Source organism: Rhinopithecus bieti, unplaced genomic scaffold (assembly GCF_001698545.2).
Source record: "Rhinopithecus bieti isolate Rb0 unplaced genomic scaffold, ASM169854v2 scaffold_17184, whole genome shotgun sequence".
In the NCBI taxonomy this organism is placed as follows: domain Eukaryota; kingdom Metazoa; phylum Chordata; class Mammalia; order Primates; family Cercopithecidae; genus Rhinopithecus; species Rhinopithecus bieti.
The window spans coordinates 2,202,656-2,230,268 of record NW_016809106.1 but is presented as its reverse complement, the minus strand read 5'-3'; the positions used below and the strand labels follow the sequence as shown (position 1 = coordinate 2,230,268).

The window sequence follows — 27,613 nt, the reverse complement described above, 5'->3', positions numbered from 1 at the left end:
TTTCCTTTATCATGTGACATAAGATTTACTGACCTCATCAACATTTAAGTATTGTTAACCTTATGTAATAGCATTTGGGTTAGGGATCGGTGCATTTCTGGTTGTACAAAGGATAGTTGTATTATGTTCGGTGGGTGTAATTATGACCTTATTACTGTATTTATTTGAAGACGTATGATCTCAGGAAATGTGTATGGGTTCAAGCTGACAAGGGATGGACTTGTGGTGGTTAATAATGAGTGTCGACTTGATTGGATTGAAGGATGCAATGTTGATCCTGGGTGCATCTGTGAGGGTGTTGTCAAAGGAGATTAACATTTGAGTCAGTGGGCTGGAGAAGGCAGATCCACCCTTAATCTGCTGGGCACCATCTAATCAGCCATCAGCAAATATGAAGCAGGCAGAAAAACATGAAGCAAGAGACTGGCCTCACCTCCTGGCCTACATCTTTCTCCCCTGCTGGACGCTTCCTGCCCTTGAACATCGGACTCCAAGTTCTTCAGTTTTGAGACTCGGACCTGGCTCTTCTTGCTCCTGAAGCTTGCAGACAGCCTACTGTGGGACCCTGTGATTGTGTAAGTTAATACTTAATAAACACTCTCTCTCTCACACCATATATATATATATACATTCACGACTGCAGATGGTCAGATGCTGGCTGCTATACCCTGCCCGGACCCAGATGCCACAAGAATGTCACCTTAATGAAAACTATATGGGGGAAAATGACAACATCTAAGTGACGACACTTTACCCACCAACAGCAATGCCCTTCTCACACCCACCACCCAACGACTGATACTCATGCCAAATCTTTCTTGAAATTACTATTCCCCACCATCCTTTACAGACTGCACTTAGGAAGGAAGGAGCCCACAGAACCGAGTATCAATCACAGAAGCTGCATAGCAAGACATTCAGTGTTCGATGTACCGAAAAATCCTCTTTACACGTCTTTATGCTTCTGGCCACTGCAGCCGCAAAGTCCAGCCATCAGAAGGGACAAGCCATCTTTCAGAGTCATGTGCCTTGATGAAATGTCAATGCCAAAGAAATATAGACAGATATGCCTTACGTATTTTGCCATGTCTCCTCCCTCTTGCCATCACAGTCTCCTCTAAAAGAGTAAGCAATTAAAAAAGAAAAGCTAAATGTTCAGTCCCTGTAAAACAGCACTTATAAGAACAAACTCACACTGATAGAGAGGGAAGATACTGTATTAATAGGCCATCAGGTCAAAAAAATTAGAAGATAAGAATGGTAAAAGCCATGGCAATTAATTCAACTCCCTATACATAGTCTATCCTGTAAATATAATTTGATGTGCACAGGGCTGCTCAGCTGGCTATTAGTGCAGTGGTCAGCTCAGGTCTTCTAGGCCAGTCCTTGTTTTGTAGCATGATGCCTTGTAAGAACAATTTAGTGGCTGCAAAACTTTGGAAATAGTACTTAGCTCCTTTGGGTCATCCGAGCAAAACTACTCCTGTGAAGCTCATTTCATTGGGATATCGGGGGAAGAAATAGCAGAGAAGGAATGGAGGCACATACAGAAACAATCATTAAGAAGACCCAGGCAAGAAATAAAACAGTTCTTGAGCATTTTAAGTAAAGAAAAAGGCAGTATGCTACAGCCACTAATTAACACGTAGCCCTTTCTGAGGAGAGATTCTATCACAGGCTCCAGGCCAGATACTAAAGCAAAAGAACGTGTGAAACCAAGCTCCTACCTCATTAAAGATCTCCGGTCTGAGTCGGTCCTACATGTTATTATATGCCATAATCTTCATCTTCATTACAATGCTAAGTCGTGACACCTTCTATGTTGACAGAACTCCTAAGGATACAGAAGGAGACTCGCACATCTTGCTCTGCATCTTAGAGGACTGTGTGCTATCCCAGTGTACTTGCCAGGTGTCTACTTGGAAGATTATTGAAGTAAATGCCAAAATACAAATGGTGTATTGTTTGGGTGCAGAAAAAAACATATAGCAAAAAAGTAAACCTGTGGGATGTGTTCAAGGCACCATACAGCAAAGGCAATCCATTTCCTTGTGCTACCATCAAAATGTTATACGATAATTTCCGGTAAAAACTCTAAATTAAAATGATTTAAACGCACAGCACCTCTAATCCTGTTTAAGCCTGAAATGATTCATAAATACCTACCCAGGAACTACTCTGCCACCAAAGGAATGCAGATGGCCTCGGTGAGGATTAATCAATCTCTGGAAGGTTCCTGAGGACTGACTTGTACTTTCTTATTTTCTCCAGAGTCTAGCAAGGTTCCACCTCTCTAACAGGAACCCCATGAATATGGGACTGCTATTAACTCGTGCTGTGCTTTTAGTTCTTTTCAAAGCTTATAGATATTCCTATTTTCCCCTCATTTTCTTTTCTCCATAAAAGTCCCATAAGAGAAACAGACACACGCACACATCTTGTGCTACAGATGAGGAAACAGGCACCAAAGGTTCATGATTTACCAGGGGCCACCCAGGAGCAATGGGCCAGCACCCCATCAGCTTAGGGATTTCCTAGACTAAATGCTTTACATACATTTCAAGATAGACCAGGGGAGGCTGGCTCTTGCAGACTATGTGTACCTAAATTGCTTGATTTAGGAGTCATAAATGTGGTCCAGGATTTTCAAAAAGTTATAACCAGCACATGAACTAACAGACCAAAGGCTCAGCCTGGGTGGAGTCAAACTAAAGCCGCAGAGGAAACATTCCTCCTTTCTGTTTCTGTGTCCCGAAGGGATGAGGGCTCCAGTGACTTGGAGGGCAGAGTGCTGGTGCTCCCCCAGGCCTCTCACCGGGGTACGCAGCCATCTGGACAGAGTCAAGCTCTCAAAAACCCAAAAGTCGCAAGGGGGTATAGCTCCCCCCTCCCCCCAGGAGGAGAAGGCGGGGGTTCTACAGCCGCTGGCTGACCTGAGCTCCTTGCTCCCCACACTCCCATTCAGGCTCCCCTTTGACCCAACAACCCATGGGCTTGGCCTCACTAAGGCTGGGAAAGGGCTACATTTGTTTCTATCTCTGATCACGTTTGGAATCCCTGGCAAAGTGAAAACAAACCTTCTATTCTTCAGCCGTGTTTGTTTTGGGCCCATTTGGCACCACCCTTCCCATTTCAGGCTTATTTTTTTTTTCCACTTAACACTCATCACTAATTTGGTAGAGGTGAGTCACTGGTTTTTACCCTGGCTCCAGCTTCCTCTTATTTGTACTTTTCCAGTCTAATTTCCTTTCTTTGCAGTGCCTTGAAAGTCTCCAATCGCTAGCCTCTGACATAGTTATATCGGGTCCTGAGCTTGGGCTGTCTCTAGTCCTGAGGTGCGTGGGCTCCTGCACGCTGGGCCAGGGATTGCTGAGAGTTCAATTGTGTTCCTGGTTCTGAGGCTCCTGCCTGCAAGATCTGAAGACTCACCACGGCAGCAGCTGACCTTCCGGTGGAGGCAGGGAGCCTCCGCAGAAGCCGGTGCCACTGCAGAGCTGCTCCAACACTGCTGTGGTGTCTTATAAAGCCCCAAAGCTTCAGTTGACAATTGGGGTAGAAGGAAAATCACTGAAACTCCTCTGTCTTAAATTAGCTTGATGGAAGTCAGTACCTAACAACACAATCCTCGTGCTGAAAAGATGACTCTCAGCTTAAACATTTGAAGTAGGATTTTAGGCTGTCTTCTCAATAATTTCCCCACAACTCTTTGGGAAAAGATGACCAGTAAACAGGGCAGAAACGGTGGGCAGGAGACTGGAAGTCTTTGGAGTCAGACACGTTTGGATTCACATCTTATTTGTCAGTTACTTTGGTAATGACCTTAGGCATGTCATTAGTCTTTCTCAGTAGATGTCCTTGACCATAAAAGAGAGTCCCACCACTTACCTTGTAGGATATGAAGACTAAATAAGACTAAGTATGTAAAGCACCTGGTCTAAAGGTAGCTGTATTTGCTGTTATTTGGCTATTAGACTTCCTGAATGTTGCTGAATTGCTTAAGTCATACCAGGGACAATCTTTTAAACTTCTCATTCTCCAAGGCCCAATTAAGATGAGACATAATCATAAACTCAACAGGACACATCACAGATGCTTTCAAAATAGATTCAAGTCCCATGGAAAAAAAAAAACGTTCAATTCTGCCTGTTGGATAGTTGTCATTTATACCCTGGAGTCCTTATAAATATGGTGGCCAATTAGGAAATTATCATTACTCACCCACAGTGAAAGAATAAACTGTTCATGAACCATTTTCCTCCTTTAACACAGTGTTCACACATTTCTGAAATGTGTAGGCTTCACTTGCATTGCAGAGACTGGGATGGTGCCCGTGTTTCAGATGAGTGCTGCTCACAGCGTGGTGGGGAACAAGCAGCACCACGAACTCTGGGAGCTCAGGAGAAAGAGTCTCAGGCCCACCCTAGCCCTGCTGAGGCAGAATCTGCATTCTGACCAGATTCTCAGGTGATCTGCAAGCACATTAAAGTCTGGGAGGCTCCTTGGTCACACAGCGGAGGCAGACATGTGACGGTGAAGGTGCTGGCCTTGGCGCAGGAGGCTGGGTTCTGACTGCTCTTCAGCCCCTGCCACTTCGGCTTAGCTGACGGACAATGGGCAAGTCACATCACCCTCCAAGCTTACCCTCGTTACACCCAAAACTGTGAAGGGCCTGAGATTTTATCCCACTTGTCAGCTAACACGTCAGCCTGCCACTGTGTGTGCATGTGTGTGGAAGGGTGGGTGTGTGTGTGTGCACGTGTGTATGGGTGTTCATAACAGAAGGTGCAAGACCTCTGAGTCAGAGAGAGCAGCAAGAACATCTTGGCCCTAGTTTGCTAAGTGCCAGTCCCCACAGTGATGTGACACGGTGAGGGCCAGGTGTCACCTAGGCATGTAGTGGAATCATCACAGAAGAGAAACCCCAGACTTAGGGAACACTGACCTTGTACAGGGCTGCTGGTGACCTTCCCTCTCCACTATCGAGAGGGAGAGACAGAGACTTAGCTTGATCCTGGAATGTAAGCAACTGTTTCAGCATATTGGAAAGGAGACTTCTGTAAGCTGTATTGTCCTAAAATGTCTCCTTATACAAACATTATTAACTTGGCTGTAAATGTCTTTGCTCAGAGGACCTGGACTGTGCAGAAACATGAGATGTTCGTGGGAACGGTCTCTCAGTGTGCCCATGTGTCAGAATGGGTGGCTGGCACACGGCAGGCAACAGTACCTGGCCACGGTCCCGGGGGAGCTTGTAGTCTGAGAACCACCCACAATGGAACCACAGTGTCATGAGAGGGGAAGTCCCAGGTGCCTGTGGGAACACACAGGGGTCAGCACACCCTGATGAAGGCGGGGCTGTCAGGAAGGCGTTCCTGGGGCTGACTTCCGAGCTGAGACCTGATGTTTAGATTGGCTGGTTCTGAGTGCCAGGCAGGGAGCCCTGACAGTCGGCCGTGACAGGGTGGTGGGGATGGGGCCTGCTGCCTTGCTCCTAATGCTAAAGGGCCTGACTTCATTCTGAGGGTTTGGATGTGGGGGACTGGGGAGAGGGAGAAATACATGTTGATTCCCTGGTTCTGGCTTGGACAACTCTGTATCCAAGTTAGGAGAGCCTAGTAACAAGATGGAAAGGGGAGCAGAGTTGGAGGGATGAAAACGGTGTGCTGTTTGTAGGCAATTTGCTGTGTTTCCGGGAGTATAAATTGAGATATCCAATCTATGCAGTCATCCCTTGGCATCCATGGGAGAGTGGCTCCAGCACCCCTGTGGAGACCACAATCCCACAGATGCTCACGTCCCTGATATAAAATAGTGTAGTATTTGTGTATAACCTCCACACATCCTCCCATATACTTCAAATCATCTCCAGTTAGTTACAATTCCTAATAAGATGTAAATGCTATGTAAAAAGCTGTTACCCTGTATTGTTTAGGGAAGAGTGACAAGAAAAAAAAAAGTCTGTACATGTTCAGTACAGAGGCAATAATCCGTATTTTTTTCCTGAATATTTTCAGTTCACAGTTGGTTGACTCTGCCGTGGGTTGAATCCTTCGATGGGGAACCCACAGACACAGAAGGCTGACTGTCTATGATTAATAGGCAAAGAAAAGAACATGAAGGCAGTCGTAACTTACTTTTTTTTCTGGACATCAGAAAGTGAAATTTTATTTTTTGTATTTATTTACTAATATTTGTTTACAAATATTTCTTCTTTTGATAATTATTTGTTCATCTTCTTTTTAATCCATTGGGAATTTGATGTGTTTATTATTGACTTATATGAACTTCCCATTCATTTTTAGTCTGTATTAGGTTTTCTGCTATCACTGCTACTTTTTAGAATCCTTAAGTGTGGAGTTACTTAAAATGCTGGGGAAAGATTTAGACTGAGCCCAAGGGATAGGCCAAAAAGACAGCAAAGAAGACCTCTGAGGGACCAAGACTATGTTATTTTGCCCTATTTTCAGAGCTTCAGGGAAATTAAATATAAACAGATGTATGGACAAGTCAATTCTGAGTTTAAGAAATTAAAGCAGTGCTACTAATTGATGATTTTACTGATTTGTTATTGTTCTTGAGAAAACCTGACCTTCCAGTAAGTTCAAGTAAGCAGATATAATCACCAAACTCCTGGGTTCAAATTAATCACACACTATGAAAAACATGTCTTGCCTTAGACACAACTTTTGATCATGACCACAGCACTGGGCAGGGGGCTGGGCTGTGGGGCTAACCCATGAAGAAGGTCTGGAGAGATACCCCCATGTGGCACCCTTGTGTCAAAGTGTGAGTGAACTGGGGGGAGAGATGCGGAGAGGAAAAGGTAGGGGGAAAGGGCCAGCCAGCACCATTCCCAGCATCAGTGACATCATTTATTCTGCTTTCTTCAAAATGAACATTGATGCTGTTCCCCAATCAGTACAGACTCGTCATATTTCCACCTATCGCAATTCTGTGTTTTTTTAGGTTCAAAGGGTATCAACTTTCTCATGTTAATTAAACAGCATGTTAACTGACAACATCCATGTTGTTAATTGTCCTAGTTTTTTTCTCAACCCACAGAACTTATTTAATATTGCAGGGTATCAACAACACTTTTCCCACAAAGAGTGTAGGTTTCAAAAATGTCAAAACAATTCCCTCATGTCCACTTCCCACTGAAGGATAGCTGAAAGTTAACCCTAGCTACAGAGGTCATGCTCTGCTGTTCTGTAGGTAGGAATGTTAGATAAATGCAATGAATTCGTGTTCTTATAATCAAACAAACTTTATACCCAACCTCCATCTTTGAAAATAGGCTCCCATATCAGAATACGTGTATTTCTCCTCCACCATCTCAGCTTCCCTCCCCTTCATTTCCTACCTCCCACGACGTTCCCCCAAAAAGTAAACAGTAATTACTTCTCTTAATTTAGATTGGCCAAAATTGCCCTAAATTTCATTATCACTCTGAAACTGCAACAAAGGAATGCTCAACAGACGTCATTTATAATCTTCTTTATTCCTGACTTACCTAAATTCAAAGTGATCTAGTTAGAGGTTTTGTCAAATTCTTGGAATACCAAAGACATCCCCTATTCTCCAGTGTTCTTTCTTCAGTTGTCCTACCTAGAATGCCAGGACAACTACAGCCAACCACATTCTGACTAGCACACCAAACACTCTTGATCGTGCCTAGTTTGCAGGATCCTTAGCCTCAGGTTTGCCCGTACATCCTGAAGCCATGTCCAACAGCGATGCTACTCTGGTTCCCCTTAGCAGAAAATTCATCTTTACGGCGACCCCAAGTTAACAGTGGAGCAGAAGTGCTCGGACATCTGGGTGCTGCCAGAGCCTGCCTGGCGAGCTTCTGCATGCATTTGTGGGCCCACAAGGACACTGACTGCACAGCTGTGTCCTGGGGCAGCTACCCTAGCATCTGTCTTCATTTCCTTTTTCCACATGCATTCTGCAGAGGGCCTTGGCTACAATTAATGGTGGTTACAAAAATTCAATCAGGCTGTCCTCACGGGCGGTTTTCTCAGGAAATAAAGACCCCTCACTGCCCCTTGCCTTCTGTGCTTTCTTTGCAGCATTGCTAAGTCTACTTGCTACAGCTCATCTTCAGCTGTCCATATGCTTATCATGTGTTGTTCCCAGCGGCATGCCTGCCCTGTGAGAAGAGGGATTTTGTTTTGCTCACTAATGTGTCCCCACTGTGTAGAGAGTACCCAGCACAGACAAGGCACTTACGGACATCAGGGGAATAAGCAAATGCCCATGTGCAGTGAGTAGGTACTCAGATGTGCGTGCCAGGGAAAACAGCCAAGGGCTGCTGCTGAAAAAATTATGAGGACACGAAACCCTGTCCTATACAAATCTACTACAAGAGTGGGAGACCGAGAGCCCTGGCGGGGGGAATCTTTCTCTACTGAGAGCCCTGGCCGGGGGGAATCTTTCGCTACTGAGAGCCCTGGTTAGGCGGGAATCTTTCGCTACTGAGAGCTCTGGTTAGGCGGGAATCTTTTCTCTATGGAGAGTCCTGCGGGGGAAGGGAGGAATCTCTCCATAGCTTTGGCTGGTGCCATTTGTACCTCAGAACCTGGACCTGGATTCTGATCTCTTGCTACCAGCCACATTGGCTTCAGATCCCAAGCCCTGTGTGAGGGTTCCTGAACCTCAATGCCCAGGCTCCAAGTCCTAACATTTGGCTCAGTGGTGCTCCCTGCACTTCATTCCTTTTCTGTACAGACCTGGGCCACCTCCTCATCCCCACTACTCCAGGAGACTTCCCGAGCCTGGCTTCTGCCCGGCCAAACTGCCTGTGGTGCTGGTCTTTGTGCCTGGCTTCCCAACCTCCATGCCACTGCAAACTGCACATCTAAGGCAACTGTAGCAATGTCTGACTTAGGGATAGTCAGATCACCCGATTCTGGCCAATGAGTTTGCTAGGGGGCTTCTGGCGAAGCTTTACTTCCTGCTAAAAAGAGATGAAAGAGGAGATGCCTGTTTCTTCCTCTCAATGCCACTTGTCTGGGTGTGAAGCATGGATCCGCTACAGCCAACCCCCTGCTAGCCTGTGGAGGCAGCTGCTCCAGGAGGAGGGCAGAGAGGTGGCCCTGGAAGAATCCCAGGGACCCACCTCTCCTGTGGTCAATCCCATCCTGAGACTTCTTCAAAGAGTCAATGTGTCCTTGCTGCCTGGGCCTGCAGCCTGGCTGCATGAGATGCCTCTCTCCCCAACCCTGAAGGGTCCTGACGTCCCTGAGGAGTTCAGCCATGGCCCTCCAGAAAGTCCTGTCACCACAGTGAGCTTCCACTTTCTCAGCGATGACAATGTGTGGGCTGAACCTAGCCATGGTTCCCAACTGTCAGGCATAAGGACTTCCTTTTTATTGAGGTAACATTCATAGAACATAAAATCCATTTTAACCATCTTAAACTGTACAATTTAGTGGCTTTTAATACATTCGCTATGTTATGCAACCACCACCACCATCTAATTCCAGAACTTTCATCATCCTCAAAAGCAATCGATACCCATTAAGCAGCCACTCACCATTCCCCTTTTTCTCCTCAGCCCCTGGCAACCAGTCATCTGCTGCCTGTGTCTACACATTCGCTTATTCTGGATATTTCATATAAATGGCCTTGTTGAATATGTGGCCTGGTGTCTGGTTTCTTTTATGTAGCACAATGTTTTCAAAGTTCCTCTGTGACCGTACCATTAATCAACCACTCCATTCTTTGTATGAATATACCATATTTTGCTTCTCCACTCATCGGCTGATGAACATTTGGGCTGTTTCAATTTTCTGGCTATTGTGAATAATGATGGGATGAACATTCATGTACAAGCTTCTGTTTGAGCACTTGTTTTCAGTTCTCTTGAGTATATACCTAGGAAGGGAACTGCCAGGTCACGTGGAAATGCTGTTCAGCTTTCTGAGGCTCCACCAAACTGCTTACCACAGCAGCAAGGGCCTTGTTTTTTGTTTTAAAAATATTTTTATTATGGTTAAAAAACATATATCACAAAACTTACCATCTTCACCATTTTAAGTGTACAGCTTAGTAGTGTTAAGTAGATTTACACTGTTGTGAAACAGACCTCCAGAACTTTTTCATCTTGCAAATCTGATACTCTGTACACATTAAACACTAATCCACATTCCCCCTTCCCCCAGTCCCTGGTAAGCACCATTTTAACTTTCTGTATCTATGAGTCTGACTACTTTGGATACCGCACATACATAGAATCATGCAGTATTTTTCCTTTGGTAGCTGGTTTCTTTCACTTGGCATAATGACCTCCAGGTTCCCCCATGATGTGGCATATGACAGGATTTCCCCCCTTTTTAAGGTTGAATAATATTCCTGTGTGTGTGCATGTGTGTGCACGTGTGCGTGTGTGTACCCTACATTTTGTTTCTCCATTCATCTGTTGATGCGCACGTGAGTCGCTTCCACCTCTTGGCTACTGTGAACAGTGCTGCTATGAGCATGGGTGTACAAATATCTCTTGGTGACCCTGTTGCTTTCAATTCTTTTGGATATATGCCAAGAAGAGGACAAGGGCTAATTTTTAACACAAAACACTTTGTGGATTGGTACCCAATATATGTTTCACTTTTGGTATCTAGATCCTTCTGGATCTTTAGCAAAATCTGACATCTCACCTCTCAAGGCCCCCACTTAGGAGCACCTGGATTAAGTGATCCTCAGGTTATGTCCAACTCTAAAGCTGCTGATTCTATGAGAATCCCTTGAGTAGAACACCATCCTTGATACTCTGGCCCATATTAATTCCACAGTAATGACTACAGTCCTGCCTTAGGTGATGTGCACAATCAAAAATCAAAGTAAACATCCTGCCTAGAGAGAAGGGAAAGCCCAACAGAACATGTGAGGATAAAGAATTTTCTTCCCCAACATGGCTACTACTGCATTCACCTTTTTTCACCAACTGGAAAATAAGAAGTAATCAAGTTAATTGACTATTTTATCTTCAGAGAATCAAAGTCCAAGATGATTATTACTGATTCACCAAGTGTTTTCTGAGTGCTATGCCTTCTGAGACAATTGAAGTCAACAGGGCTTATTTAGATAAAAAGGACTTAAAAACTTCAGGCCTAGTCATTTTAATGTAATAAACTCAATAAGGGCTCTTACTTTGATGTGGTTATTATTACATATTTCATTCTATAAAATCCAAGCACTGGAGAGTTGATTTAAATTCAGTTCATATGTTTATGTAATAAAACACTCCTGATAAATAGTGCAACCTTTTGAGTCACACCATAAAAACAAAAGAGCTGTCCGTTCCAACAGGCTGACTGCAGTGCAGATGCACAGAGCAGAGCCTGGAAGGGAGAACCGATCGCCCCATTTCCTTTCTTCCCTCCTCCCATCAGATTAAAAGAGCCCCGCCGGTGTAGATGGGAGTATGACAATCTCAGAAGGAGGCTGGGACTTGTGGAAGGAGAGACAGCAGGAAGGGGCCATTCGGAAGCTCATAAATCACACCTGGTTTCCACATCCGTTATGTAGCCAGATGTTGTACAAACACTGTCTCAAAGGCTATTACCAGCAGCCAGTGGCCCTGGAGGAAAGCCTGGCCGCCCGCACTTTCTTTCTCATCCCCAAATCTAAGGAGTTCAGCCAGGATCTCGTGACATATGGGTACCCATATGCTCCGTCCCTCCGTGGCGAGGCTTTGATTCACTGCCTGCCAGCCTCAAGCCTTTCTCTGGCGTTCACCTCCAGGAGAGGAATCAGGCTAGATTCACTGGGAATCCTGACAGTGCTATTACTCTGTGTTCATAGGGCGATTCTGGGCAAAACTCCTTAAAATGCTCACAGTGTAATTTCTACTGATCATGCTAAAATACACATATCCACAGGTGTTGGGAGAAATGTTTAATTTCTATTATATACAACAGCAAAAGTGGTATTGGGCCATGATGAATTAATCTATGATTAAGGTAGTCCCTTGTGCTTAAGAAGGCAATTATTTAGCTGGGAAAATGAGCTAAACATGAAGATATATTCTATTTACATTTATTTTTTATCTAAAGAAACAAAATGAATTAAGCTCTGCCACTATTTACTATGTGGCCCCCAGGCAGACTGTCCCTCACCAGCCTCCTGGTCCTGAGAGCTCCCAGGGAAGCAGCGGGGCCGCCACCCACAGGCCTCCATGCCCTTCACTTGCTTTCAGTGTCTTCCAACATATCCATGACTCCATTTGGTTAACAGGGTAATGAGTTCAATTCTCTAGTATCATCCTGAATATATCCCAAGTGCCTCAAACTGTGCTCAGATGTTGAATTTAGAGTGAATTTAAGCTAACTTTTACAAAATAGACAAGTGGCTTAAACAAAATTCCTGAAAAAATAACCTCTGGAGGCTGAAGTTAATCCCAATACAAGCACAAGTGAACATAAGCAGAGAAGCGCTCCTGCCTGTCGTCATTGATCTCCATGTTACAAATGTCAACGACCCAATCATATCTGACAAGAAGCAGCTCTCCCCTACAAAACCTAAAATTGCCTGGAAGCCCATTCGAAATTTAGATTTACATCCTGAATTATTAACGAAAAATCCCATCTCCAGGGTATCTGGACCTTGAGATTAGCTAATGATAGTACAAAGTCACTAGAAATAGCAAGACATTTAAAATATTGCTTATTTCATCTTTATCAAATATCTTACCATCCATTTTGTGTATGTTTCATAACTTATCTAATGGCAGTGTAGTGCACATGTATACTTTTAAAATGAATATACATATATTGGGGATGCATGCAGAAAACATTTTTCTTAATTGATAGAGTGTGTGATCAAATTTGGGGCTACACCGCCGTACACAGCATGCCCCTGGTCAGGAAAGCAGGCTGCTGCAGTGCTCAGCATAGGCAACAGTAAACACTGGCAAAGGGGAAGAGAGAATCATTTAACATGTAAGCATCACAGTTAATAAATTACCGTGCTGTCTTTGCTGTTGGGATGCCCACAGAGCCAGGAACTGCTAGCTGATGCTTAGTGTCACAAGGTGCTGCTTGCTTGTCGTGGGTTCAATTTACGTTTCCCCAAGAAACACAGGTTGAGATCCTAGGCTCCAGTACTTAAGGGCATGACCTTATCTAGACAAAGTTGTTGCAGATGTAATTAGTTAAGAAGAGGTCATACTGGAGAAGGGTAGGCCCCTAATCCAATGGGGCAGGTGTCTTTATAAAAGGGGGAAGGTTGGTCACAGACAGGCACACAGGGAGAACGTCAGACAAAGGCAGCAGAGTGAGGCTGCCACCAGCCAAGCACTACCAGAAGCTGGGAGAACCCGCGACAGACCTTCCCCAGCGCCTGCAAAGGGAGTGTGGTCCTGCCGACATCTTGATCTCAAGCTTCTGGCCTCCACAACTATGAGACGCTACATTTCTGTTTTCAAACCATCCAGTTTGTGGAACTTTGTTATGGGAGCCCTAGGAAAACAAATGTGCTGCTTCTCGGAGGAGAGGAAGCCGGCCTGCCCGGAAGTTCTGCCCACTCTAACCTGGGTGGAGATGAGAGTGGGTCTGTCCTAATGGCAGATCTCGGTGCTGCCATTAGGACAGCCTGCAGCCTCTGGAGAGGCTGCCAGGTGCCAGCTCTCCCTGGGCAGCCTCGCTCGCGCAGATGCCATCCTGCATGGGGCTTCATACGCAGCGGATGCTGCCAGCAGATTCGGCTGCCGTCAGGGGTTTGAANGATCTCGGTGCTGCCATTAGGACAGCCTGCAGCCTCTGGAGAGGCTGCCAGGTGCCAGCTCTCCCTGGGCAGCCTCGCTCGCGCAGATGCCATCCTGCATGGGGCTTCATACGCAGCGGATGCTGCCAGCAGATTCGGCTGCCGTCAGGGGGTTTGAAGGCTTGTGCTTGTTCTGTCAACTTTCTGCTGCCCAAGTTGCCACAGGCAAAACGCTTACTTTTACCACTCCCCTGCTGGCACATAAACTGTGACACTTCAGCAATGCCCCATTTTGCCTACAGCCTTGGTCTCTGAGTCTCAGTCTGACAAACCCGACAGGAAGAGCTGCCCAACAGCAATGGGAATCTTCCTGATTCTCCTTCCCAGGGCAGATGGGCTATTTGTTACTATTTTATGCTGCCATGAAATCAGGACTGCTTTTTATTCTGGGCTCTTGCTGTGCCTTCCATACAGCTTCTCCCTGGAAGAGGCATCTCAGTCCATAAGCAGTGACAACCAGTTACCTCTCAAACAGATATTCCATGTCACTCAGGGCCCAGGCCATGTTGCGGCTCTGCCTTTGGCCAGGGCAGGGCTCTGTGGCCCATGGCACTCCAGCACCTGGGTCAGCTGCTGCTGGCAAGTGGTGGGCCCTGCCTGCCAGCACGGGGCACTCACAATATGGGAGCTGAGCCAGGTACGGTGGCTCATGCCTGTAAACCCAACACTTTGGGAGGCTGAGGCAGGCAATCAGCTGAGGTCAGGAGTTTGAAACCAGCCTGGCCAACACGGTGAGACCCCATCTCTACTAAAAGTACAATAATTACCCAAGCATGGCATGTAGCCTGTAATCCCAGCTACTCGGGAGGCTGAGGCAGGAGAATCACTTGAACCTGCGAGGTGGAGGTTGCAGTGAGCTGAGATCACGCCACTGCACTCCAGTTTGGGCAATAGAGCGAGACTGTCTCAATACAAACAAACAAACAAACAAACAAAAACTGGAGCTGACAGCTGGCTGGTGCTCAGCATCCCTGGTCTGCTGAAATCTCCACACACATCATAGAGAACAGGGACACGCCCCTTTTAAAAGGCAGCTCACAACTAGCCTGGATACAAAAGGTGACACTGGAACTTAAGGGTGATGTTGAAATTGGTTCACCAAACGGCTTAAAGTTCAAACATGCAAATCATGGCTCAAAGATAAAAATTTCCAGGCATACAGGCCTGAGATTTAAGCTGGCACATGGCTGGGCCATCTTTTAACTGAAGTTTAAAATTTTCTGTTTATTATCTTAACAATGATAATAATGAGAACCATTAAAAATTGCCATAGCTCACCATTTGGCATCTGCTATGGGTTGACTTGCGTCTTCCAAGAAAGGCATGTTGAAATCCTAACTCCCAGCACTTCAGAATGTGAGCTTATGTGGAAATGGGATCTTTATTAATCCAGTTAAAATGAAGTCATCAGGATGGGTCCTAATCCAGTATGACCAGCGTCCTTATGAAAAGGGGAAATTTGGACACAGAGACATGCAAAGAGGAAAGACGATGTAAAGAGACACAGGGAGAAACCATGTAAAGGCACAGGACTGGAGTGACGCCATCTACAAGCCAGGGGATGCCAGAGATTGCTGGAAACCACCAGCAATGGAGCAGCATGGAACACATGCTTCCCACAGCTCTCAGAAGCCACCAACCTGCCAACACCTTGCTTTCAGCCTTCTAGACTCCAGAACTGAGATGACAAATGTGTTATTTGAAGCCACCCAGGTTGTGGCATTTTGTTAAGGCAGCCCTGGGAAATAAATACAGTATCTCTACAGTAGTCACTGTTTTAGGCAAGCATCATCAGTGAGTGCTCAAAGTAGCAGGCGAAAGTTTGATGAGAAACATGATACTCATAGAGTTGCAAAGTATTCCCCCGTGAGATACGTACGAATTACAAAGGGTAAAATAGTAAACTAATAGAGGAGAAACTTAGCAGATGCCATCTTAACTGAATGACCAAAGCTAGCATCACCAGCCATGAGATGGGGAGTGTCGTGTACCTCCTGATCCAATACACCAAGGAGGACAAGACCTCGCTTCGTGCGGTCCCTGCCCTGAAATCAGGACCTGAATTCAATCGTGGAGGCACATCAGAAAAACTGAACTGAGGAACTTCCTACAAAATAAATGACCTATGCTCTTCAAACATGTTAAGGTCATGAAAGATTTTAAAAAGCTGGACAACTGTTCTAGATTAAAGGCGACTAAAGAGATATCACTGAATGAAGGAATTATCCTGGACTGAAATTTGTGGCAGTAGTGGGAAACCGGGCCAAGTCTGAAGAGTCTGTAGATTAGGCAACACTACTGTTTCAATGTTAGTTTCCTGATTTTGATAATTATACAGTACTTGCTTTTAGTAAACATACACTAAAGTATTCCAGAGTAAAAGGGCTCTTCAGAAGAAAGTTCGTATAAACAGACAGATGTAGATTTAGACATATGTGAGGGTAAGAAATGGGAGGAGCAATGTAGTGAAATTCTACCATATGGGGTATATGGTAAGGGGTAGATGGGATCTTTTTAGTACTTTTTTTTTTTTTGGCAACTTTTCTGTATGTCTGAAATCATTTCAAAATAAAAAGTTTTAAAAATCCCCACAGATGTAATAACAGCTATCACTTAATATGTGACTGAGATGGTTGAGGTGTTTTTATATTTTGTCTAATTGACCAGTGAATTATAATCACATGAGGCAAATCCTATGATTCCCACTGGCACTCTAGGCCTCACCCAGGACTAAGCAGAGACCCACCTTGGTTGGAAAGGGATGGGGGAATTGAAAGGCTCTAACCCACAAGGCTCAGCATACACACAGAGCCTGCTGAAGTCCAACGGCAGGGCAGGAAAATAGACACACCTTCGAGGCACTCATATCCTAAGCCACTACAAGTGGGAAGGTTATAATCCTACCTTCAATTAATTTGATGTTTGTGAAGTCTTCAGTCTAACTAAAGCAGAAACACAGCCCAGACCCAGTTCAATGATAAATACTAAATTCACACACACACACACACACACACACACACACACACACACACACACACACACGAATGGGTTTGAACAGAAAGGCATGCTGTTTTCTGGACTGATGTAAATATTATTTACTTCAGCTTCTAGAGTTATTTCTGTCTCTGTCATTCTTTTACACACCAGGTTTTACTTTAGTTAAAAATTAAAAGACCCTCAAAGAAGTGATGTGACCCATTGTAAAGGAACAGTTAACAGAACGAGGGACTAAGCCTGGATGTCAGACCCATCAGATGAAGATTTAAAATAACTGTGACAAATATGTGTGAAAAGACAGAAAATTTCAGCATGGAAATGGAAGCTATATATTTTTAAAAGCCAAATGGAAGTGGAAATGAAAAACGGGATATCAGAGATGAAGAATTCTTTCACTGGACTTATCACCACACTGGGCACGAGAGAAAGGAGTCAGGTTCAAAAGAAACCAGAGGAAAAAGGAGTCGGTGGCAGAGGGGAGAAAAACAGAGCATCTGAGGCCTGTGAACATATCAAATGGTTTTATACGGGGATAACTGGAGTTTCAAAAAAAGAAGAGAAAAATGAAGCAAAGAAATTTTTGAAAAGACAATGGTCAACAATTTTTCCAAGCTGATGACCCCAAATCATAGATCAAAAATACTCAGTGAAAGTAAGATACATACAAAGACAACCAAACTTGGTGCACCACAAACACACTGTTGAAAAACAGAAATAAAGAGAAAATCTTGAAAGTAACCATAGGTAAACAGAAACATTACGTACAGAGAAAAATGACAAGAATTATGGCTGACTTCTCACTGTACACAATGGAAGCCAGAAAAAATGGAATACCACCGTACCTGGCCGTGAAAACATCTTTCAAAAGTAAAAACAAAACAAAGACATTTTCAGAAAGACAAAACCTGGAAGAATTCATCTCCAGCAGACACTATCACAAATATTTTCAGAAAGAGAATAAAACAGATAGAAACCTGGTGGGAAGAAAGAAAGGACACCAGACAGAATGAACATTAGATGCACATAATGAATCTTTAAAAGATATTTCATATCTATCTTTCTTTAAACATCTTTAAAAGGTTACTATTAAAAACAATGACAATATAAGTGGAAGTTGTAGTCAGTGGTGTGTTGGAGCTGACTGACACTGGTATGTAGAGCTGACTGTTCACATACATGCCTTCACAAGTCTATGTTTAGTGATGTCATGTTGTTAGTTTAAAATTGGCTGTAGCTGGGTGCGGTGGTTCACGCCTGTAATCCCAGCACTTTGAGAGGCTGAGGTAGGTGGATTGCTTGAGCTTGAGAATTTGAGACCAGCCTGGGCAATGTGGTGAGACCTGGTCTCTACAAAAAAAATTTAAAAATTAGCTGAGTGTGGTGGTGCACACCTCTAGTCCTAGCTACTTGGGAGGCAGAGATGGGAGGACTGCTTGAGCCCAGGAGGTTGAGGCTGCAGTGAGCCAGGATTATGCCATTGCAATCCAGCCTGAGTGGCAAGATGAGACCCTATCTCAAAAAAAAAAGCAGGTTGGTGGGGGGCGCTGTGGTAGGAGCATTCACACTATAAAAATAACAAATACTACAAATTGGGGCTTTTAACATTTTTTTCTTGGAGGGCCAGGAGTCAAGTAATCACCAGCACATTATTTTTTATAGTACTAGTAGAAGTATATGATAAAACACAAAGTGGGTAGAGTGGTAATTAGAAGTATACTGTTGTAAGTTTCTTAAGTTGTTTATAAAGTAGTAGACTAGTTTTTGAAGGCAGACTAAGTTAAAATGAGGGTTGGCAAAACTTTTCTATAAAGGGCGAGATAATAAGTTCAGTTCATCATTACTATTTATGTATTCCATTTTTGTAAACTTGCCTACTTGCTAAAATTTATTTGTAACCCCAAAATCAAACACACATTGCACCTTCATGGTCACTCACAGACACAGGCAGAGCAGCGAAGGCTTTTTACAGTATTTTTTGTGACAATCAACCTGCATTTTCCCAGTTGAGGCTGAAGGTGGTGCTCTGCCTTGTTTCTGTTTTCATACTGTACACAATGTGCTTCTCATGGCTTCCATGGTAAAGACACTCTTTTCATTTTGTTTTGTAATTAACCAATATATTGGGGAAGATACTTTGAGACTATGCAAATATCCTGTTGACTACATAAATATCGTGTTTTTCCTCAAACTTTTACCCATTAATTCTGACATCCATCAGTGGATCTTGTCTACAACAATTACTGTGCTGTCTGCCTCCTGGTGATATTCTAGTTACCTCCTTTCTTACACATTAAGTTCACTAAGGAGTTCTTCTATAAAAAATAGCTATCCGTTCTCCTGGCTTATTAATTCAATTATTTATATCAGTATGGACTCATGAATATTTATTTTACCGTATCGGTTAAAATCTAACACTATCGGCCAGGCCTGGTGGCTCATGCCTGTAATCCCAGCACTTTGGCAGGCTAAAGCAGGTGGATCACAAGGTCAGGAGTTTGAGACCAGCCTAGCCAACATGGTGAAACCCTGTCTCTAATAAAAATACAAAAAAAATTAGCTGGACGTGATGGCGGGTGCCTGTAATCCCAAATACTCAGAGGAGAATCCCTTGAAACTGGAAGGCAGAGGTTGCAGTGAGCTGAGATCACACCACTGCACTCCAGCATGGGCAACAAGAGTGAAACTCCATCTCAAAAAAAAAAAAAAAAAAAAAACGAATACTATGACTTTGCTACAAATTATTCCAGCTAAGGCCATAAGGAGATCCTTCAGCTGGGCTTCTGTAACATTCTGCCCTGCCCCAAACCTTTCTGGAGAACTTCCTTATGTTCTGGCACTACAGTGTATTCCAGGCTCATCTAGTATTTTTCCTGTCGTGGCCTGGAATCAACTACTTCTCTAAGAAACCCTTGTTCCTCTGACTGGGGAATGGTGTTTAGACACCACAATCTGGGCCCCAGGGATGCTTATGGCTGCATGGGTGTCAGTTCTTCAGGCCCTCTCAGTGAACAAAGCTAGGAAATACAGGTATGACACTAACCCTCTCATCCATATTCATTTCTGTATATCTGTATAGGTATGTTTGTATCTACCATCCATCCATCCATCCATCCATCCATCCATCCATCCATCCACCCAAACCATACGTTCATACAAATACTTCCAGTTCCCATCCAACAGCACCAAGTTCATTTCAATCTTCTCCCTTTCCTATTTGTAACCTCTTTCTCTGACAGTGAGGAACTTGGCTCTTTGTTTGTTGAATCCTAGTATTTACATAAGGCAATTTCAGAATTGCTAAACCATGCCCTTTAAGAAGCCTGTTTACTAACTGAAATACAGCATTTATGCATAGTTCTTTATTGTCTTTGGCCTTATAGTAACCACTCAAAGATGTTGTTTTCCAAAGTGACTTAGGTAACTCCCCACTCCCCTCAATTTGGTTATATCAAGCAATTGCATTTCCCACTCCCTTCAATCCATCAGTGCTTGTATGCCATTTTGGGTCCCTCCCACCTCTTGGTTGATGTGAATTGCTGGCTTCCTTGTCAGGTATGTAAAACAGTGACATGGTTCTAGGTCAGGACTATGCAAAAAGCCAAGCTCAGGGAAGAACTGTTCCTTATTCCCCATTCCAGTTTCTCCCATCCTTCCACCCCTTTCCCATCCACCACTTGTCAGTGACCAAACCTGTTCTTTTCTGGTTTACCCCTTCTGTTACCCATTCCTTCTTAATATCTTGTACGAAGCCCAGTTCATGGCAGAATGCCAGTAAATGTTTGACATTCAACTGTTTTCTGAACTCTGACTCCTGACGTCCATTCTATGCCTGCGATCTCTCCTTTACATAACGAAACTGGCTACTTCATCTCATGACACTCAACAAAAGGCTTGAAAACCACCACTTTCCTTAACTGGGTCAGCTCTGAGATAGAACCAAGCAGCCACACAGGGAAGTATTAGCTAATAATAATGGCTATTACTCTTCCTGGACATGAAGAGCCACCAGTAACTAGAACCCAGGTTGATGAAAATTCTTTGGCAGCATTTTCACATTTTGGCTCTATTTTTTTTTTTTTTTAACACAGCATCTCAAAACAACTTGGGAGCATAAGAAATTATGTTCAAGTCTGTGGAAAACTACAAGATTCAAGGGAATAAGAGTTGCATAAACAATTGCAAGAAAAATAACTACTAGTAAAAGTTGCAGGGTTTTTTTTTTCCTGTCAATACAATAACATCTTTAATCTTCCATTTGTCCCTTTTCTCTGTAATCAGTACTTGATTTTCCAATTAATGGGGAAGGAAGCCACCAGAGATGAGTCAGTAAATTTAAAACTAGTCTTAAATGTCTGGCAAGGAAAAGAAAGTGTTGCAAATGTACATCTACGGCTAAGGAGGAAACTGGCATTTGGTGTTAGGTACTCATTTTCATATCTGAACAACACTGGGATCAAAATTAAAAAATATAAAACTTTAGGATCAGGGTAATGTGGATAGGAAAGTCACATGCCCTAAGACATTTCCAAGAGGATAATTGTTTTATATATTCTGCAAGTAAGTAGGCTTTTCCATACCTAAAGTAAAACCAGCCCAGCCCCCTGAAACCTTATTGTAAAGTGATAATTAGAGCATCTACTGATGGTGAGGCATGAAAAGGGTAGGATTATGGGTTTCAGGAGCATAGACAAGGTTACGGGCAACCCCAGAATCAGTAAGTTTCATTTACAGAGAGATCAGGATTGTAGTCTATGTGGATCCAGGGACTTATGTGACATGTCAGGGGCAAGGGCTTCCAAATCAAGACAGACTCAAGGCTAAACCCTGGCCAGGCCAATGACTGATTACATATCATTAGGTTGGAAACCTCCATAAACTTTGCTTTCCTCATCTCTATAGTGGGCACAGTAATACCAACTTATGGGTGCAGTGAGTATTAAACCCAATGTGAAGCACTTAGCAAGTGCCCAGCACAAAACAAGAGCTCAATGGGTAAGCAAAGCCTTGTGGAGGAGCGTAGGGAATCTGGAAACTGCCACCAGCACTGGAATGCTGGCACTGCCACTTACTTACCGTGTGCCCTTGGAAAAGTCACTTCACTCTCAGAGCTGTTGAAGAGGGAGTAGTAATTCAGAATGGGAGTAATGGCCAATAATAACCAGCTCTGAGACAGGGATGATAACAAAGTGAGTAGTAGCACAGACCAAATGAATTAATATGAACAGAGCAGTTAGAACAGGGCCAAGCTTATTGCACTCTGTACGAATGAGTGATGATGATTATTAATTACGATTATTCAATCAGCCCACCAGAGAAATGGGGAGTGGGAGTGCACGGTGGTAAAAGTAAACTATTACACAGAGTACCAGGCCTGGTGGAGTGTGTTAGAAAGGGCTATTTTGGCACCTTACATCAATAGCTGAAGAGTATACACAGGCTTACCCCATTCTGTAAATGCTGTGTCAAGTTGTTTAACCCACAGCAGTAAACAGCCAAGCCAAAGTCAAGAGGACAAGTGCTAACACACTCATCAGGAATGTATCCTAGCAATTTCGCTGCAGGGAACAATATCAACAAAAGCCTTGCTCATGTGCTTTGCAAACCATACCCTGCAGTTCCGCCTGCTTCAAAATATCTGGTTCTCTAGAGATAGAGAACAAATCTTTAAGGTAAATAAGATGCTACAATCTACAGTGCTGGGGTGCTCCATCTTTTCTCTTCAACCGTTCATCCTCTGGCTTATTTATTTAAATTGCTCATCTTCTAGAAAAGCTGCATTTCAACTCACGAAAAAAATCAATACAAAGAAAACTAGTGGGCTGTTCTGTCCTTATTTCTAAACTTGCTAATAAATTGCTATCTCTCATTGTATTGACACTGTGTTAGGCAGGGAACTAGCTGTTGGGACCTTACTCCACTTAAACTCACCAAGAAAAGCATGTGTTTCATTAACTTTCCAGGACTCTTTCTTCTAGGCAAGGCGTTATCTCTTGCCCTCGTTCTTCCTTAGGGAAACAGGTGGTTCTGAAGAAGGGCAACAACACCCCAGGTTTCTTAGAGGGAAATTACTACAAGCTTACACACTCTTAGCCTCAATTCCCAAACTCGGAATTGAGAATGCTCGGAAAATGGAAGGTTTCCTAATAACTTATACTGAGGCAAAACTTAACCTGAAGTGACATGACTCCCTAAATTTAAAAATGTTATCTAATTCGGTTTGAACATCACATACAGATTAAAACATGCTGCCTGAGACCCCACTGGGGGTGCTATGTGGTACGTGCAAGGTTTTATTCTCCTAAAAGCAGTATTATCCTCCTAAACCCCCAAATTTCTCCATTCCAAAATAAGCCGGGCCGCAAGTCTTTCAGATATACAACTGTGAACTTACAGGAGAGTTGCTGATGCTATTATGTTCCAAACACAGCTTTGTGAACACGGTCAATGAGAAAAATAATTCTAGTGTTTTCTTTTTTTTTTTTTTTTTTTTTTTTTTTTTGTGAGATGGGAGTTTCTTTCTGTTGCCGCAGCTGGAGTGCAGTGGCACGATCTTGGCTCACTGTAATCTCCGCCTCCCGGGTTCAGGTGATTCTCCTGCCTCAGTCTCCTGAGTAGCTGGGATTACAGGTACATGTCACCACACCTGACTGATTTTTGTATTTTTAGTACAGACGGGGTTTCCCCATGTTGGCCAGGCTGGTCTCGCACCCCTGACCTCAAGTGATCCACCCACCTCGGCCTTCCAAAGTGCTGGGATTACTGGCGTGAGCCACCATGCCCGGAAAATTCTAGCGCTTTCTTTAAACTGCCTTCTTTTAAAACCAGAACTGGGAATGAATCTTTACACTGCTAATCTCATGATTTAAAATGGATAATAATCACTAATAATCACTCAGAAACGTCACCCAAATGCTGTCCTTCCCTCACATGGCCGCTCCATAACTCATACTGTCTGAGGTTTTATAGACAATACTCAATGGGGAAGGCTACTTAGAAGCAGACAGGCAGGGTTACCAAGAACATGCACCACTTCCTCATGTGGGTGCCTGCTCTTGGCAAGTACCCATTTGGAAGCCCAGCCCGCTGAGCACTGCATGAGAGCTGGGTTGAAATTCCTGCTCCATTACCTAGCAAGATACATGATACGGGCAAGCTGATACCCTCTTTGGGGTTCTTTTTCCTCGTGCACAAACTGGGGAGAATACCACCTACTATTCAGGATGGCTGGAATGAAACGAAATAAAAGCATGCACCTAATCTGCAGGAATCAAGGTTAGCTTCTTTCCACAGCCTCTTTCCCTTTCCACACCCTCTCCTCTTCTGGCCGAGACATCATCTGGAGACAAGCTATAAGTAGAGCTTAGCTTAGTGCTTTCTTCTACGTGGATGAGCTCCTGCAGAGGTGTGTTAGTGGTGCCTGTTTCCGTATTGCAAAGTCGAGGGAAATGGATTCCTTTCAAGCTCCCTGAACCCAACTGGAAATCTGAACCTTTAAGGAAAATAGGTGTCGAGCGGGGAGGAGGGGTCTGCAAGGAGACCCCTGTGCTGGCCCCAGGAGGGGTGGGAGCAGAGGTATCATATAAGGACACCCAGTCCTCATAAGGGCATGGCCTTGTAATTCTAGATCTGGCTGATGATCCGAGGGAGGAAATGCTTTAACCATTCTTAAATCAGAAGTTTTTGCCCTGGCTCCACAGACAGACAGGTCCACCCCTGAGGTTCAACCAGTGTGGCAATTCTCAAGGGTCTCCATGTGATTTTAGTATGGAAGCCTAAGTTGCAAACTACTGCCCAGAAATTGTTAGTATTTGTTTCTCTGGAATGACAACAGAAACCTGGAGCACAAAAGACTCACAGGTGCAAGAATTTGTCTACTTTGTCCACTCTGGTGGTCTAGCCTTGGGGAGAGGGTGGCGGGCAGCTGTGTCCACCATCAGAAAACGAAGGGGCCACAGGCAGTTGCTCCTGCTTGGCTTGGCTTGCCCTGGCTTCCAGGAAGGAAGGCACACTGGCTAAACCCAGGCACCTGGGCAGGTGGAGGTAGGTCTCTAACTGCACAGACAGACGGGGCACCAGCCCTGATGTGGGGTGGGGAACAGGGTGGGCTCGTGGGAACTGGTCAGGGAAGAGGACCTCTAGGGGCTCTATTTCTCCCCTGAGAAAAAGCCCCCTCCTCCCTGATTAGGAAGGGAAATATACACAGAACAGGGCCCCCACATAGCCCAGGAGTTATCAGAATCATAGAACAGAGAACAAATGTTAATGTTTAACCGAATAGGGTTTTTGGGAAACATGCTCAAGTCACCAGCATCGTCCCACCTGGGGCTTTCCCATTCCTGGTCATCCTTGTCTTTCTCTTCTTTGGTGTCTCCAGTATGTGGATGTTTCTGCACAATTCGCATTCCACCAGCTTTCACTGAAATGAAAACAGAAAGAGTGGGATTAATGTGGAAATGGGGCTGCCTGTGGATCAGGGGGACCAGTTGGAAAGGTTTTGGTTGCTCAATGGCCACAAGTTAGTCTGGATAATCTGGCAATTACAATGATTAACTAGGGAAGGTCAAGGCTGTCGGGGTAAATTCAAAATGATACAGCACTCAACATAATCTCTCACTATAGATCTGCTCAGAAACTTTCCAAGGCTCTTGCTTTTCTATTTGGTCACCTTTCAAGTATTTTGTAAGAGCAGCAGTGTAACCAGGGCACAAACTACACAAAGAGCATGGCTGCTGCTTTCAGTTCTCCACAGCCTCAACACAAGGACTCACCTCAACCCTCCCCTCTGAAATTTACCTTCTCAAATATCGAAGATGTTTTTGATGGGGTGATATGGTGATGGGTGACATGGGACAGCTACTGTGCCTTCACAGAGCCCAGGCAATTGGCAACAAAACTTCTGCTGCAGCTTTACCCAAACTGTGCTATGAAAGCCTACCGCTGGCCGATGTTAACTTAGTTTTAAAAAACAGCTTTATAGATATGTAAGTCATGTAGAATACAATTCACTCATTTAAATGGTATAATTCAATGGCTTTGAGCGCATTCAGAATTGTACAACCATTGCCATAATCAATTTTAGGAGATTTTCATCACCCCAAACAGAAACCCCACACCCATGAACAGTCACCCTCCATTCCACCCCTCCCAACTCCGGGCAGCCAGTCGCCCGCCACATGCTTATTCTGGACGTTTGATGTAAGTGGAATTATAAAATATGTGGCCTTTGGTGACTAGCTCCGTGCACTTAGCGTATTTTCCAGGTTCCTCCATGTTATAGCACATGTAAGTATCTCATTCCTCTTCTTGTCAAATAATATTCTATTGCATGGATACATCACATTGTATCTCTCCACTTGTCAATTAGACATTTGTGTTGTTTCTACTTTTTTGGCTATTATGAACAATGCAGCTATGAAGAACCTATACATAAGTTTTTGTATGGACATATGTTTTCATTTCCCTGAGTATATACCGAGAAGTGGAACTGCCAGGCCACATGGTAACTCTGAATTTATCCTTCTGAAAACCACCAAGCTCTCTTCCAAAGCCTCCACACTATTTCACATTCCCACCAGTGTGTGGGTTCCAATTCTCCACATGTTCCCAACACCTGCTATTGTGTGTCTTTTTAATTATAGCCATCCTAATGGGTGTGATGTGGTCTCTTATTGTGGTTTGATTTGCAATTCCTTTATGGCTAATATGTTAATACTGTGTTGTAATGGGTAGGGTGATGTAGGATCTAGTAAGAGTGGGAAATGCTAGGTTGAACAAAATTAAATAGGTTTCCCCAAGAGAGAACTTCTTGGCCCTTAGTGTGCTACCCTGCATGAGGAAGACTTACGGCAGGCATAGAGCATGCCAGCTCTCCCCAGCCTATCTGACCACACACTTTTTTTTTTGGTATAATACCAGTTATCCTCCATCAAGACTACAGTGTTCCATGGAACAGAATTTGGAAATGCTGGCTGGCCCTATATCCAAAAAGCCTGCCTCACATGGTAGCCACCAGCATGTGTTTTGGGGTCAGCACGTTCCTCCACGCCCTTAGCTATGTGGTCTCAGACTAGGGTCTCAGATTCTCAAAGATTCCCTGCTTCATCTGCAGAAAGGAGATAAACTTCCTCAGACTGTTGAGAGAGAGGTGTTCGGGAGAGTGGGGTGCTGGCTAGAAAGCAGGGCCGTTTTCCTTGCGGTCATTGGCCCCCCAGGCTCTGGGTGCAGGCCTTACTGAGCTTTACCCTTCAAGTCTCCACCACAAGATGGCTAACATCATGATACAGTCAACTTGCCACACCATGTCCTCTGGCATTTTAAATTGGGGTGGACCCTGCTGAGTCACGAAAGTCCAGGCCAAGTTTCTTTATGCTGCTGATGAATGGGAAGGAGAATGGGAGAGGCAGCCTGGGGCTTACATGCTTCAGGTTTACTGGTCTTCAATTTCCCTGGGAGACTTCGTCAGCCCCTGACTGGAGGGAGATGGTGACATTTGCTCCCAGGACCAGCATTGCCCCAGCAGCTGTTAGAAAAGGGCAAAAGAGAGCAAGGAAAATGAAGAACTGTGTTTAAACCATTCCTCTGCTGGCTTGGGTTCAGAACTAACATCTCCCTGCTGCCTGCACCTCTTATCAACAGAGAGGAGATTCTACTTGGGGCAGAAGGAAACAGAATCCTGCTCAGTAATTCTCTCAAAAATATGCTCTATATCCCATCAATTGATTTTAATCATTGTATTTTCATTCCTAGAGCTTTTGTCTCAAATTCACTAAGTCTGTATTTGATGGGGTCTTATTCTTTTCTTTTGTGTTCCTTTATATAATCATTTTAGTTGTATATCCAATTATTTGATTTT

At 44.1% G+C, this 27,613-nt stretch overlaps 1 protein-coding gene across 1 annotated transcript in view; it reads right to left on the bottom strand.

Annotated features, from left to right (window-relative positions):
• The window catches only part of DAP (death associated protein), a 65,528-nt gene extending 38,467 nt beyond the window's left edge, over positions 1–27,061 (bottom strand). Inside the window, exons 1-2 of the mRNA XM_017888552.1 lie at positions 27,003–27,061; positions 25,081–25,224 (exon numbers count right to left, since the gene is read on the bottom strand). Coding sequence (XP_017744041.1) covers positions 25,081–25,224; positions 27,003–27,061 — 203 coding nt within the window. The remainder of the gene's footprint in view (positions 1–25,080; positions 25,225–27,002) is intronic.
• Positions 27,062–27,613: the final 552 nt, after the last annotated feature.